General features: G+C 46.9%; 1 protein-coding gene across 1 annotated transcript; it reads right to left on the bottom strand.

Moving 5' to 3' along the window:
• Nucleotides 1-1,850: 1,850 nt before the first annotated feature.
• LOC104380110 (ovocalyxin-32) lies at nucleotides 1,851-10,835 on the bottom strand. The gene is made up of 6 exons (XM_086618643.1): nucleotides 10,629-10,835; nucleotides 4,200-4,262; nucleotides 3,116-3,290; nucleotides 2,280-2,416; nucleotides 2,110-2,172; nucleotides 1,851-2,018 (listed from the first exon to the last, which is right to left on the bottom strand). Exons 1-6 carry the CDS (start codon nucleotides 10,833-10,835, stop codon nucleotides 1,857-1,859), a joined length of 807 nt encoding a protein of 268 aa, XP_086474769.1. The 3' UTR covers nucleotides 1,851-1,856.
• Between the last annotated feature and the right edge of the window lie 5,188 nt (nucleotides 10,836-16,023).

Below are 16,023 nucleotides of genomic sequence, written 5' to 3'. Positions count from 1 at the left end.
ACTGTGGACTGGGCTGAGCCTCCGCTGGGTTCAGTGGCTGCATCGACGTAACCAAGAGTTTTGCTTCAGTAAAAACTGTGTGATTTTAGGTTCGGATCCACTGTCTCAAATCCTGGCCCTAAAGAAGCTGGTGGAAATTCTGCCTGTGGATTTCAACAGGTTTGGTACTTGTCCAGAAGTTACTATGCAGTTACTGCTCATCAGTAACCAAAGTTACCCTGATCTGGGAAGTTGGAAGTGCCTGATCTTCTGCTCCAGGTCTGCCCAGCAGTGACAAAAACAAGGTGAGGACACTAAATAGTAAGTGCATTGCTGAAGTAGACCCCCAAAGTGCAAAACCCGTACCGTTTTCTGGTTTTAATGATAAAAAAATACTTTTGTCACCAATTTCTTTAAGAAATGTTGCCATTCTTAACTTTGTTTTCATGCTTTCGAGGGAATGTTTTGCCAACACAAAAGAAAACACAAAGAGTATGTGAAATGCTGCGTCACTGGATTTATTGTAGTGCCTGTTACGTGCTGATATAAAAAGCTTCGGTCAGTAAAGGTACGTCAGACTGATACACTGTGTAAAATGCCTGAATTTGGGGGTAACAGATCCCCCAGACAAAGCTTTCGTGTTCAATACCTCAGTTGTCGTGACCGATCACAGATCAATGACAGCACAGCATACCAGAGTTGTGAGGAACGCAACCGTCCCGGGAGGCAGAGCCCGTCGCCTGTTTTCCTAAGGAAGGTACTTGTTGAGACAGAGTTAATTTAACCTGGCAGAAATATTGCTAATGAGGACAAAAAAAAAAAAAAAAAAAAAGGGCAAACTCGAGACAGTTTGGCACAATCTCTGAGAACAGAGGCAGGACAGTGGGTCTGCTGAAGGCCAAACGGGGAATTTGGTGCGGAAGGACAAAAACATGTTCTTGTGGTAGGACCTTGTTGAGTTTAGGATGGGTACAAGGCATGGGAGAAGCTGTTTGATGGGGTGTTGTGGCAGAGGGCAGTGCCCCCACCAAACCCAGGTGTGGAAATTCTGCTGTGCTGAGCCTGGGCAGGTCTGTTGTCATCAGAGGTAGCAGCAAGAGCTGCACACAGACAGACGACATCCTTGGTGTCTGCCTGACAGACACCGCCTCGCGCTGTTCCGGGCTGGGGACAGGTGTGGGACACAGCAAAATGTTCTCCTTACATCTGATGTCTGAGTTGCCCTCAAAAGTAGGAGAGAAAAACTTATTTTTACGTAACCTCACACTGCAGGGAACGGCGGAGCAGCGGCGGGACTAGGGCCGCGCGGGATACCGGCTTCGGCAGGGCCTTGCGGGGAGGAATTCCGCTGCCTACACTCGTCCACGTCCTTCTAAAGGCCAGACGCTGGGAGAAGATGGAAAGTTGGGGTCAAACAGCAGCATCGTGAAAGAAAACCCAACCTCGACCTTGCATTCGTTTTATTGGAGATGTAAGTTAAAAATCAGCATGTATCTATCCTCGAAAATAATAAAAAAAAATCAGTAGATAAATCTTCCTTAGTGACAGGTTAATACTTTTGTCAAGATTTTTATCCGAATATATTAACTTTGTTTTCAAACTAAGTCACTCTAAGTAAAGGTAAGTTAGTGACAGAGAATCAACTTGTGTATGTTTATCTGTGCACAGATGGAGTAGCGGAGTTTTTAGGTAGAACTCCAGAACACGTGAGTGTCGCAGTGGAAGAAACGAGAGGAGTTAATTTTGGAAGCAAACAGACTGGTGAAAGCGTTCAGATTCACTGTCGTGCAACTTGATAGAAAAATTACCACAACTCCAGGTCTGTTAACACAAGGATTTTCTCATTTAATACACAGGCATAAAGCTGACAATCTCCTTTAAAAATTTGCTCCCCTTTCATGTGAAGTCCCAGCGGCTGATCCGGGCTCTGTTCCAGATCCGTCTTCGAACGCGTCGTTCTCTGAAGCACAGAAGTATTTCACTTTCAGAGAGTGATGACCAGGAAGCCAAGTGAGGCGCATGTGGCATGAAATAATTTCCTGGAGAACAGAGTTAAAAATACACATCTTTGATGATCTTTCTACTGGTTCTCTGTTGGTGAAAGTCGGTGTTACTCATGTGCTTCCTTACCTGCGTTGGGATTTCGTGGAGCAGGACAGTGTAGTCGAACTCGATGAAGTCATCTCTCCTTATCTGGAGATGCATCAAAGAGCAAGAAGTGAGCAACACAAGTTGTGCTGTTGAGGTTCAGAGTCTGCTCAGACCCTGGAACGCAGACAGGTACTTTCCGCTTCGCTTACCCACTGCCTCGCAGACTTGACTTGTGCCATGGAGTAGCCCACGTTCTCCGTTGACTTCTCCCACATTATGTAACTGCTGCCAGCAACAGCCAGAGCCCACACTGGCTCCAGGGCAGGTTCAATGTTTCCATAGCTGTCTGCAAGGGAGAAAGGGAGTCACATCAAAACGATTAATTCCGGCTGTTCAGCAGGAAAACAATACGCCAGGGAAAGTGCTCTGTGCTTAGCGCTCTCCTGGGAAGCGGCTCTTCCTCAGACCTGTTAACCATCTTGAACAGGGAGGAGAACGATGCCAAACCTGCGGTCACAGCAGGAGTATGGAGGTGTGACGGAGCTGAAATTGCCAAGAGGCACTATGCACAGGGTCCCCACAGGAGGTGAGAACCCAGTATCCCTTGGAATGGAGGGCCTCACCTAGCCGGGAGGAAGGGAGGGAGCAGGGTGCTCTGTCCCCAGGATGGAAAAATTCCATTAGTCATCCCTGGTGAGTTTCCACCCGTGCTGGGGGTGGTGTGTGGGCTAAGGCAGTCGTTACCACTGGAGGACATTTTGTGTTTACTCAAATACAAAATTGCACAGGCGTGTTTCTAAATCCCAAACACCTTCACAACATCCTGTCGACTACAATGGTGCTAAAACACAGCCGGGTTTTTCTTTCTCCCCAGGAACTGCTGGCAAGGTGGAACTGTTTTGATAGTTAGCTCTACGGTTTTAGGGTGCTACAGGAAATGTTTGCATCTGCTTTTTAAAATGCATGTACGTTCGCTTGCGTTCTTAAAAGTACCCAGACTCTTTAAGGTAAAATGAAACACAATTGATTATTTGGAGGAATATACCTGGAATATTGTTTCCAGTTATTGGTTTGGTTTGGTGCCTAATTTTCTGGTAAAGTCTGTTGTCTTCTTCTTGGATTTTCTTCTGGTCTTTGGTATGCGTGCACTTGATATTGACAACAGGCGGAGAGGACTTCTTCGGGTACAACACTGTAGCCAGGCAGCTCCCGGCATTTTCCTGTAAAGATACAATTTAAAACTGTTCTTTTTAATCAAGCCTTTATTTACCAGCAACACATCCTTAAAAAAGCTCTCAGTATTTACATGTGAGGTGTACATCTGGAGTACGTGTATGTCTTCATGAGACGCTTTGTATGAAGCTGTAAAGAAGTGAAGAAACTCTTTGGAAGGATATGATTTTTTTTTTTGTCCCAGAAAAGTGCAAAGGTTAAATCCACAAGGCTATAGTGCTTTAGCAGAAGTTTTTAATTAAAGTGTAGCAGAAATGCACTAAGTCATCTTGGAAATATGTTTGAGAGTTCTTAAGCAATGAAATTAATTGATAACAGAGCATTTCATTGTATGATACTTCAGCCTTGAAACAACAATAATCTAATGCTTCATATTAAATTCTGAAAATAACCCGAATTCTGTAAAATGTGTGCGTAATGGAAAAGCAGATGCTCACAGTAGAATTGCTAGTGACAACTCTGAGAGAATGAACGGGGGGTGTAATTAGAAGAGACAATCCCCAACTCTTTATTCTCAGTGTGGTGTGTGAACACAGCAGGAGCCGCAGCTGGATAACGAGGACCGTGGAGTTTGGACCATGGCAAAGTTTCACTCAGGCACTTGGTTGCCCGATGTGACTTTAACAAGCCAGTCCCTTCGGGCACTGAGCAAAGCAGGGAGGTACGATGGTGCTCTGACCATCTGGACCCCGACGGAGGCAGAGGGCTTATGAGACGAGCTGCTCGGGTGATGCTAAGAGCAAACCATGCCCCATGCTGGACAGGCAGGTAGAAGCTTACTGGTGAGTCCTTCCCTTGTGAAAGATCCATTCACGACAGCACAAACGTACCCTGCTTTGGAGATGTTGGAGTTCATTTAGCACTCACGATGAGAAGATGGAGGACCATAAACTCACCCTGCTTCTGTAGTCTTCAGTAGTGAACTGCAGGTAGTACTTGTGACCGGAGTCCGGGATGCTCTGGAAGAGAGAAGATTCAGCCATGAGTGTCACGGCAGCTGAGGGGGGAAGCGAGGGCGCCGTGGCTCAGATGAGACGCGCTGAGATGAGCCTAGCAGCAAACAAAAGGTCTTACAGCCAACGGGAAAGAACCTTTCTATTAAGGGACATGTCAAAGCCTTTCCTCCCAGAGCTGTGCAAGAAGGAAAACGCAGCTCAGACAGGTTGGTACTGAGTAACTTTAAAAACATCACAAGTGAGCGTTCAGCTTCTGAGGAGGTGTTTTTTGCACAGGCTGTCGGAGTGCCCTTGAATACAGAAATGGATCAGATCTTGCCGAGCGATTCACAGCCAAGCAGGAATTACACAGGCTAATTTAATCTCGGGGATGTTTTTTTTCTGTTGTGACTGGAAAGAGATTAATTTCACTACATGGCGTGTCAGAGCAGGATTCTGATCTGTCTGCTCTCTTTTGCCCTGAAAATACCAGTTATTCAGTTGCCCGACCAACTATCCGAGACTCTGCTTACAGGGAAAAATAAAAGGACAGTCCTTGCGGATGGGAAGCAGTGAGCAGCACCTCTTGGAGCACAGAACTTCAGAAAACCCTTAGAAATGTACGCCTGTGAAATAGGTAATTTTCTTGGATTTGTTTTTTTTCCCAGTTTGTTTTGGGTTCTCTTTTCTGTTGCTGACAGAAGCAGTTCAGTTAACAAATAGTATTTTTGGTGTGGGATATGACAGTGTCCTGGCCCCACGCATGCTGAAACAGAAACCAGCTTTTCATGTTGGCCATAAAAAATACTAATTACCCTGAAACAAGATCAGTGTCTCATTTCATAGTGTAAGAGCAGAGCCTTATAAAAAGTATTTGCATTATCTGCTCTTTACTTTGTTAGTCAGTCTCTTATTTTCCTACCAACTTTTATATCAACTTTTGAAATTTCTATATTTGTTTTTGACTGGGGAGTCTGAGTAACAAACAGTGTGGAAAACTTTGTATTTATTCAACTAATTCCTTGTAAAATGGCATTTTATGTCATTTAGCTGTTTCGTTTCGGCCAAATTACTGTATTCCAGCAACAGCAGGGATTTGTTAGTTGAGTTTGGTTTTTAGACACAACACTCTTCAGATAAACAGGAGGAGAATTCTGGCTGTTTGCATGATTTTGAAGATTAGAACCCAAAGCAAAGCTGCGTGTTTTATTTATCTAAACGTGGGCCTTTGTGTTCTCATCATACTTTCTTCCAGGAAGCCATCAACAGCACAGAGGTAGCAAAGTTTCGTTCCCAGGGCAAGGGAATGCAGCACGGAGTTACACACTGCAGGTCAGAGGACAAACTGGGTTAGTCACTTGCTCTGTTTTTCTGAAATCCCCTCCTGAGGCTTTACCATCAGGCAGGTCTGGAGCTGGATGCAGCTGACACCATGAAGGGAATGAAGGAAACGGAGAGAGGGCAAGTTCAGACTTTCATAATCTCTTCCCTGCCTCCACATTCTCCCCTTCTCTCCCATCCCCATTTTGTGTGTTGGCTGCAACGTCCTCAAAACGACAGAGATTATGACATGAGCAGACACTCTTAGCACAGCGAAATGGTAAAAACTCGCTTTCTGAAACGCAGGTTTACAAAAAAAACGAATAATTTGTGGTGCTGAAAGAAGAGTCTAATCTCTCACGATAATCGCTGCAGTTAATTCTAAGCTTCTAATTACTGTAACCTGCCCGAGAGGTGCGATCCCTGTTTCCAACATTCTCCATTTGCTCAGGAATGGGTGTTTTTAAGCACAGTGACCTAGGGTTATTCCTTTTCTTGTCAGCAGTGCCACAGAGGAGAGAACCTTGAAAGAGTCAGCTGGACTACGACACTTCTGAAGCAGAATCAGAGCAGAAATTTAGCTCTGATTTAACTCAGGATAGTGGAAGCGGCTTCCTGAGGAACCTTCTCCTCAAGGGCACCAGTACAGCAGCCTGACTGCACACTCCCAGTGACAACATCAGGGTCTTAGAGTCTGCAACAGAAGCTCTTTTGTAGTTAAGCCGGATCTTTTGTGTCCAGCATATTCAGCCATTTCAAATACGTTCAACTATTCTTCCAATATTTTTCATTCTTGCATCAGTGTCACCTGTTCTGCCTGCTAAAGTCATTTTTATAGCTGGGATAACTTTGAGAACAGTAATTATGGTCTGACAAAATATCTCAGCAGTTTCATGGCATAGTGAGTACAAACGAGGAAAACAAAATCACCTGAAACTTTTTATAAAATGATTTTTCAGCCTCTGGTTCTTCTGAATAGAAGGATACAGAAAAACTTCATGACTAATTACCTGGTAAATACTCACTTTTTTAAAAAGCATGCCTAATTCTGTGCCTGTGTGCTTTTTGAAGTAGATACTCTCTCTTCACTTACAACAACTCCACCGTAGCAGTACTACTCCCCCAGAAAGCTTTCCGGTGGTGCTACACCCTAACACACATATTCCATCTGGGTGTGCATACCAGAGGGCTTCTTTCATCTTACCAGGGAGAGGGAGAAGGAACATTTGGCATGAAATAATTTTAACTTTTACAGAAGTATTTCTAGTTTTGAAGAAAAACATCACGTTTGTTTCTGCCGTTATTTTCCACAGTTATCCCAAATGATAATCCCTATGATTCTATAAAATCACTGTAAACCATCACAGAGTGTGAGTTAAATCAGAGCTCAGGAATATTTGACCTCACACAACGATGGCTGGCTGAAAGCAGCACAGATAAGTGGCCAAAAGAGAAGAAAACAAGTGAGTAATTCGTTTTTCCACTGAATATCTGGGTCACGGGATTCTTTTATTTCTGGGCTCAATATTAATGTGATTTTCATGATTTTTGGTACTGCGAAGGCCAGAGTAGCAATTTCGGAGCAGTTCCATTCCAGGTCCCGGAGGAGGTGGTTTCGCAATCGGTTTACGCTGCTCTAACTCCCCGCTTGGCGCAGAAAGGGGTGATCCCTCTCTCGCCCCTTGCTGCAGGTTTCCATCCCTTCCCCTGTGTGTTTCCCCACCAGCATTTCTCCCCCAGGACCGAGTGGTCGGTCAGTGGGTCAGGAGGCTGCCCTGATCACTGAGCATGGAGAAGCTGGCGCTCCTGAGAGAGGAGGGAGAGACCGTCCTTCGGGGGCTTGCCTGGGGGGTTCCCACCTCGCAGCCCTGCCGCTGTTCCTGCAAGCCAGCTCAGGTGGCCTGTGGCTTCTGGGTGTGCTGGAGGTGACTGATCCACAAGCAGCCAGGTGAGGTCGTGGGCTGCCCCAGGCAGAGGGAAAAGCCAGCAGAGAATGGCTGTTTTCTCTCTCGACCTCTCTGTATCTAGCTTTCTTTAGACAGTTTACCCGCCCTGCCACCGAATTTTACCTTCCACACCCTCATGAGGGGTCTTGACCGTTGGAAATAAGTAAAAATCTTTTAATTGACTTCTAATATTAGGACCATAGTTCTGGTATTACACTGTTTTGTGTCAAGGTGAGCTTGTGAAGAGAAATATCCATCTGTAAAATTGTGTTTTCTAGTTCAATTTAAGTAAACACTGCAGTTTAGCCAAGAGATTACCTCCTGGTTCACCTACCTACTGCTCCCAGTTATGATTCCCAGGACAGCTTGGTATGGGAGACTGCTATGTCAGTGTTTTGGAAGTTTCTCTCTTGATTTCTAGAATCTTCAGCTGGCACGCACTAATGCTTCTCCTCTCAAAAATGTATTTTAAAGTGCAGCTGTCAACAATTCCCTGAGATGCACATTGCTGTTTCCTAGAAGGTAGTCACTTAAGAAAAAAAAACCAAACAGGTGAATGAGAAGGGACAATGAAAAGCAAACTGCAGGCAATGCAAGGTAGGAATTATTGTGTTTGGTATCTCACTGCTATTTGTTGCTAGGAGAGAATAGCACTGGAGTCTCATTTTGCCTGAACTTGAAAAATCCTTCACATCTAACAGTTACGGTGGGGGTGACTGTCTCCAGTCCTGTTCCCAATTACCACAGTTTCACTGGCTAGTGGGCTAGTAATGTTAGTTTTAAAATACAATGCTCACGACTAAATTCCATGAGACAATTACCCTATTTTTACTAGATCTATTAATATACTAACCAATAGGAAACTAGCCTTCTTAAAAATAAAAAGTATATTAAAAAACCAACAAAAAAATAACCAAACAAACGAACAACATTTTGGTCTCTTGCAGTCACATAATATAGCATATTTCTTGCAGGAAATTCTTTTCATTTTTTGACAGGGGAGGACAGGAAAGAAGGAAGTGACCGTGTCTAGTACATTTCTTCTCTTGTTTTCACAGAGCACGCAAAGAAAAAGGGGAAATAAACTGCAGACAGTGGTTACAGAGAGCTCCTACATCATCAAGTACTGTGAGGAAATAATGAGGCCCTTCACTTCTCTAATGAACCAGTTTTTTTTCTTTCCTACATTCAAAGGTAGGTGGCTGATAGTGGGTGGAAAAAACCCCTTCCCCTCCTCGCAACCAGAACTACCTTGCCAATACTCAGTTACACTTGGGTTGGACTGAGGGCCTGCACTGACCTCTTACTTGTGATACATCTCTTTACAAGACCAGTGCACTGCTTCCAGCAGCACACACTGCTCCCAGAGGCCACGATGTTCTTAAAAGAGGCACAAGCATTTGTATATGTAAATATATATATATTTGTGCACTACTCAGCAAATACAAGAGGTTGTAGGTTTGGAAAGAAGTATCAAATATCACAGTAAATACATGTCATAGATGGCTGCAGCAATTTCATCAGAAGAATGAAATTCCACACTAGCACATCCATCCTCAGCACCTCGCACACTACATATTTACTGATGTGCTTGGGAATGATGATGAGAACAGAGTTACCTAAAGGGTACGGTCTGAGATAACTACAGCAAGATGTCGTGTTTGCATTCCCAGCCAGGCAGCAGACAGACTACCTTTCAGCCTCGCGTTACACGAAGTAATAACACAAATTCCAAATCGTTACGCAGGAGTTCATGTTTTGTCAAATTTAATTGGAAATTATTCTGGTCTGTTAAGTATTGTGTGCAGCTCAAACGTGCTTCAAATTGTTCTGGAATCACTGTCAACTGGGATATATGTGAAAGACTGAAGCTCAAGTTCAATGTTTTAAGGACTGCAGTAGTACATCCTAAGCGCTTTAGGCTGGCTTGGAACTTTTTTCAAAGGGAAGATTTTTACACTACACCATTTTATTCTCAATTTTAGGAGTGAGGGCCAGGATTGAACAAGCCATGCAGATGCTGAAGGACAAAGCTTGTAAATCTTTTCAGATGCCAGAGCCATGAAAAGGATCCAGTGGAATCTAGTGCTGTATTTGACACTTCAGACTCAGAATCCGAAACAACCAGCCCTCACTTCAGGGAGCTGCCCAGTGCCAGCCCAGAGGGAAAGACCAGATGAGAGTGCTGGTTTTCAATCCCATCCACTGGGATAGCTTAGACCCTCCTTAGCTCTCTAGGAAGGCAGTGCTTTCCTTCTGGGATCTACAGCCTTGGACAAACATTCCCCAAAAGTTTTTGCCTGTTCTCTTCCATTCAAAAACTGAGATGCAAAAAACCAAACCAAACGCCAAACCTGTGGCCAAAGGAAGAGAAGGGCTGCGCAGCAGGTGCCAGTGGGCAGCGGCGAGGGCACTGCCTTTAGTTGTAGCTCTTGTTCTCCAGCAGTAGGAAGCCAAAGCCCTTTCTGTCCCTACTCACACGAAGCAGATGGCTGCTCCAGAAGCGATTCTGCTGAAACCATTTACTTATCAACCCCTTTTCTTTCCATCGTGTGCCTGCCATGTGCCTCAGTTTCCTCCTTCCCTCATCCACACCGCAGTGCTTTCGATGCCAGGTCGGCGCGCTCAGAGCGACCTCCACCACCATGCAGGACGCTGCGCTTGGATTTGGGGGATATTTAAATCATTAGGAAGTTAACGACCTTTCGCGGTAGGTCCTCGCTTCTCCCTGAGGGGACTCGAGTGCCCGGAGCTCCCTGAGGGAAGGAGCTGCGGGACAGCAGCGCCCTGAGGGGGCTCGAGTGCCCGGATCTCCCTGAGGGACGGGACGGCATGGCGGGATACCAGCGCCCTGAGGGGGCTCGAGTGCCCAGATCTCCCTGAGGGACGGGACGGCATGGCGGGATACCAGCGCCCTGAGGGGGCTTGGGTGCCTGGAGCTCCCTGAGGGAAGGGACGGCGAGAGAGCAGCCTCCTGAGGCGACCCGAGTGCCCGGAGCTCCCTGAGGGAAGGGGCGATACTGAGGGACAAGGCGGGAAAGTCCCCAGCGCGGGGCCGCGCCAACCTGCGGGCGGCTCCGCTCCGCACCACCCCGATACCCGTCCCCGGCTTCCCCCTCCCTACCTTCAGCGTGGCCTTGCGGACCTGCCCCAGCGCCCGCAGCGAGCCCGGCGATGCCGTCTGGAAGTTGAGGTAGTGCAGAGCCACCCGCGCCGCCCCCGCTGCCAAGCGGCCGCCGGGGTTCAGCTCCCGCTCGGAGCCCGCGGCCACCGCGCTGAGGCGGAGGAAGAGGAGGAGGAGGAAGGCGGCGGGCGGCGCGGCGCTGAGCATGTCGCCGAGAAGCGGTGAGTGACCGTAGGAGGCTCCGCACTGAGGCGGGCTCCGCCGAGGGCCGGTACTAATAGCCCGGCCCGCTGCCTCCCGCCCTCCCTCCGCCCGCTGTCAGTGCCGGGAAGCGCTCGGGGAAACTCCTGGCTCTTCGGCTACTCCCATTCCTCTCATCCCTCCCACCTGCTTCAGCCCGGCTGGGGGCTGGAGGGGAGCCGGGGGTTGTCCGAGGGAAGCAAGGGGGGCCGGGGGTTGTCTGAGGGGAGCCGGGGGGCCAGGCCCCCCGGCTCCCCTCAGACAACCCCCGGCCCCCTCAGCCTGCATGAGGTGAGAGACTGGCTCTGAGACAGATGTACAACGCTAATAACACAGATCAGAAGAAATACAGGTAATTATGTGGAAAAAAAACACCCAATTATCGCCTTCTCAGCGTTACGACAACTGGACACTTCCCAAAATAAACAGGCTCGCTTAAGGAGAGACACCGTTTCCCCGAGAGGCAGCTGAAATATTCCAAAAAATCGTTCACGAGAAGCAGAAGGAAGCGCTCCTCGCTGAAATAAATCTCGCTAAGTGAAGTTTTTTTGGAACCAGTATCTCGTAGTGGGAAGAAAATGAACCGAGACAGCAGCCCGGCGACCAGATTCCCCGAAGATGATTTTTTAGGAGACAAGTGGGCTTGCTACCTTGCTGCTCCTGGAATGTGGTATATATGTGGTATAACGGAAAAGACTGCAATACTTCCTGGGTTAAAAATGCAGATTATTTTTTTTTAATGACCTACCTTCTTCCCATTCGAGCAGATGGGTATTAGCATGCGCAGCTGGGAACCTGTTTTTATCCTTCTGCGTGTGTATTGGGGCATGTTCTGGGCTGGGACGGCAAAGAAGTAAATCAGAACTCTGGTTAGAGGCGCAAACTGGCTCTCATGGAGCTTTAAGTTGCCTTTTTTAATGTAACGCTTTTTCATCAAACTTGAAATTCAGTGGTTTTGAGGCTTTCCTAAGTGAGGGAAAGAATTATTACAATAAAAGCATAACAACATTATTGCACCGTTTTCTGTGCCACTCAGCTCATTTAATTGCCCTGACTGTTGGTGATTATGATTTTCCTTCCTGAAATATTTTCAATAAATAATAGTTTGTATGTTCACATTTTCTGGCGTGCTGTTTTCTTTCTTTCCATTGGGGTAGCAGATGCAAATGTAATTCCTCTCTTTTTTCCTTTTTCCTTTTTCCTTTTTCCTTTTTCCTTTTTCCTTTTTCCTTTTTCCTTTTTCCTTTTTCCTTTCCCCCCGTGCTGCTTCTGTTCTGTCCCTTCTGCAGCTGTCTTTATTCCTTTTTAATAACAGTTATCACCGACAATCAAATAATGATTTGTTCTCTTATACCAATTATACTAGAAGATGGTAAAGTTTTAGTAAATTCAGACAATTTCAGGCAGTTCAGCATCCAAGAGGTGGTGTGCAGCTATGCGTTTTTTGCCTTCAGTCTTAATTCACACTGTCAATAACTTATGCAGCAAATTAAGTTTCTTTTGTCTAATTTAGGGGCCAAACTTCTCATCTGCACCTGAGTTATATCCCATCTAGAAAGGTTAACTTCAGATTAATTTGACATTTCGCCCATTTCTACAATGCACTGCTTTACTTAACGTCATATCTAGAGTCACACAGCTGCTCTTTAGAGAGTAATGGCATTTTTCATATATTTTGAGGAGAAAGTGTTTATAAAATTTTGCTCAGGGAGCAGGCTGATTTTTTCCTTATTGGGACACTTGCCATGTTTGCCTCCAATATTTTCTGTTTAGCTGGAAGGAACCAAGATCCAGTCTTTTCTCATTTACCCTAGCTGCGATGGCAGCTCAGATGTTACTTCTGAAATGAAATCCAAAGCGTGGTTCTCCTTGGCTGACACCGACGATCCGAGCGGCTTCGTTCCTCGCAGCAGCGCGCTGGAGTGACGGAGGCCGTCGTGGGAGCGGAGGAGCCCAGGCCAGGGAAGGGCGAGCAGCGGGGTGAAGCAGGGATCACCGGTGAGTAAAGCTTTTGTGCAGGATGTTCAGCAGAGGGTGGCGAGGGAGGAGGCGAGGGCTGCACGGAGTCAGCTTCTCCAGCTCACCACGTTAATATACTCACGTGCTGCAGCTGTCCCTGCTCATAGAATCATAGAATCATAGACTGGTTTGGGTTGGGAGGGACCTCCAAGATCATCTAGTTCCAACCCCCCTGCCATGGGCAGAGAAACCCTCCATTACACCAGGTTGCCCAAAGCCTCATCCAACCTGGCCTTGAACACTGCCAGGGATGGGGCAGCCACAACTTCTCTGGGAAACCTGTTCCAGTGCCTCACCACCCTCAGAGGGAAAAATTTCTTCCTTATATCTAATCTAAATCTCCCCTCTTTCAGTTTAAAGCCATTGTCCATTCTCCTGTCACTACACACTCTTGTAAAAAGCCCCTCTCCAGCTTTCCTGTAGCCCCTTTAGGTACTGGATGGCTGCAATAAGATCACCCCGGAGCCTTCTCCAGGCTGAACAGCCCCAACTCTCTCAGCCTGTCTCCATAGCAGAGGTGCTCCAGCCCTCAGATCATCTTCATGGTCTCCTCTGGCCCCGCTCCAACAGCTCCATGTGCTTCTTGTGTTGGGGACCCCAGAGCTGGACACAGCACTGCAGGGGGTTCTCCCGAGAGCAGAGCAGAGGGGCAGAATCCCCTCCCTCACCTGCTGCCCACACTGCTTTGGATGCAGCCCAGGACACGGTTGGCTTTCTGGGCTGCCAGCACACATTGTCGGCTCATGTTGAGCTTCTCACCCACCAGCACTCCCAAGTCCTTCTCCTCAGGGCTGCTCTCTGTTCAAGAAAAGTGGTTAAAACCACCCTGCACAGGAGTTTCATGCTCACGGTTTTGATGCCTTAGGTTTTGTGAGACTTGAGAGGCTTAAATGAGCCATAAGATCTTAAAAAGAGGTAAAAGCTTGTAAATCTGGCTTTTTGTCACTTGTGCTGGAACAAGCCTGCAAACCTCTGGTGTCTCAGCACTGAGCTGTGAGGCTTTGACCCCATCCGTGACTTGCTGTGTCCTTCCTTTTCCCTCTTATGTTCTCCTCCTTTTCCTGCTTTCTCGGCCAGCATCGCTGTCGGCGATATGGTTGTTTCCTTCCTCCCGAGTGCAACAAAGAGGTTGTGAGTAACCGAGACCCGAGGGTCGGTATGACAAGGACCGAGAGCCTGTGTCACAACGCAGGGACAAGAAGGGATTTCCATGGTAATTTCCTAAATTGCTGTAGAGATTATGTTGCTATAATTTGCTATTGATCAAACGAGACTCTAAATTTACAAAGCGTTGTGACTTGGGCGAAATAAAAGTTTAAATGCTGAATATGTCCAGGTCAGGGCTGGAGGGATGTTCCTAAATATGTGCAAACACAGGCGTTTGCTGCTTCCCCAACGTTTAGAAAATGTTTTTATTTTAAGTCTTGATTTTTTGGGGCCCTTAAAAGCTGCAGGTGTGTTCTCTAACAGCCAGGCCTCGAGCCGGGCTCTGCTCGTTTGCTTCAGACTCTTTGGGGGCAGTAAAAACGAAGCTCCACAGCGTGCAACATCTGAACAAAAGGACCCAAAGCGAGCGATCCAACTTGGGATGACATGTATATTCCAGTTAGTTAGAATGCAGCGCGTTGTCCTGCTATAGTATCTTGTTACCTCTCATCCCAGTTAACTTGGCCCGGGTTCAGAGGGGATGGTGGTAGTGTAATTACACGTTAATGAGCCTCTCTCACTCTTCTTTCTCAGTTCTTCTTTAGCAAACTGTACATTATGGCGAATTTATATAGAGAACCTCAAGAAGTTCAACAAGGCCAAGTGCAAGGTCCTGCACGTGGGTCGGGGCAATCCCAAACACAAGGACAGGCTGGGCGGCGAATGGATGGAGAGCAGCCCTGAGGAGAAGGACTTGGGAGTGCTGGTGGGTGAGAAGCTCACCATGAGCTGGCATCGTGCGCTGGCAGCCCAGAAAGCCAACCGTGTCCTGGGCTGCATCCAAAGCAGCGTGGGCAGCAGGTCGAGGGAGGGGATTCTGCCCCTCTGCTCTGCTCTCGGGAGATCCCACCTACAATACTTTGTTCAGCTCTGGAGTCCCCAGTACAAGAAGGACATGGAGCTGCTGGAGCGGGTCCAGAGGAGGCCACGAAGATGATCCGAGGGCTGGAGCACCTCTGCTATGGAGACAGGCTGAGAGAGTTGGGGCTGTTCAGCCTGGAGAAGAGAAGGCTCCAGGGTGATCTTATTGCAGCCTTCCAGTACTTATAGGGGGCCTACAGGAAAGCTGGAGAGGGACTTTTTACAAGGGCGTGTAGTGATAGGACAAGGTGCAATGGATTTAAACTGAAAGAGGGCAGATTTAGATGGGATATAAGCAAGAAATTCTTCCCTCTGAGGGTGGTGAGGCACTGGCACAGGTTGCCCAGAGAAGCTGTGGCTGCCCCATCCCTGGCAGTGTTCAAGGCCAGGTTGGATGAGGCTTTGGGCAACCTGGTGTAGTGGAGGGTGTCCCTGCCCATGGCAGGGGGGTTGGAACTGGATGGTCTGTGAGGTCCCTTCCAACCCAAACCAGTCTGTGATTCCATGAAATTCTAAATTTCCCAACGTTAACGTTGTGCGGCAATTCGCATCGTGCTGATGTCACGACGATCTGACGCGGACCCTTTAGAAATGGAAGTGAGGGTTGTTTCAGGCAGCTGGTCTAAAAAGCATTCTGAGGTTTTAATTTTCTTACCATCCTTCTTCATACATCAAATGCTTGTTTAGAGGCCAGTTATTCCGAATTTGTTTCATATTTGAAGACCATTTCTACCTCCTTTGTAAGCATTTTACAACAGACCTCACTGGCTCACAATCACTAACAGATGGCTGGAATATAATATGATGAATTTGGACACACTTCAGTTTGTTTTGTTTTGCAACTTTTCCAGTTCTAACTTCAGCATCTTGCTGTAGTTAAAACCATGCTCTGTTGCTTGATTTTAAGTGAATTGTTTATGGCTTTTTTTTTCCCCTCGCATCAATAATTATGGCTTGATTTTATTCCAAATAATTAATCACAAGAAGTTATTTTCTGTGTAATCAGCCTCCAGATTTTTTGCTGACTAAATCAGGCTTTGAATAGGTGATCTTCTAATGCATCGCTGGG

The sequence above is a fragment of the Tauraco erythrolophus genome, chromosome 11, assembly GCF_009769465.1.
Source record: "Tauraco erythrolophus isolate bTauEry1 chromosome 11, bTauEry1.pri, whole genome shotgun sequence".
Classification (NCBI taxonomy): Eukaryota; Metazoa; Chordata; class Aves; order Musophagiformes; family Musophagidae; genus Tauraco; species Tauraco erythrolophus.
The sequence above is the reverse complement of the archived record's forward strand: the minus strand, read 5'-3'. Positions and strand labels throughout refer to the sequence as shown.

Coding starts and splice junctions, on each gene's coding strand:
- LOC104380110 (XM_086618643.1), bottom strand. CDS start 10,835: ATGCTCAGCGCCGCGCCGCCCGCCGCCTTCCTCCTCCTCCTCTTCCTC. Junction 4,263..10,628: donor TCCGCAAGGCCACGCTGAAG/GTAGGGAGGGGG, acceptor TCTCTCTTCCAG/AGCATCCCGGACTCCGGTCA. Junction 2,417..3,115: donor AACTGGAAACAATATTCCAG/GTATATTCCTCC, acceptor TCTCCCTTGCAG/ACAGCTATGGAAACATTGAA.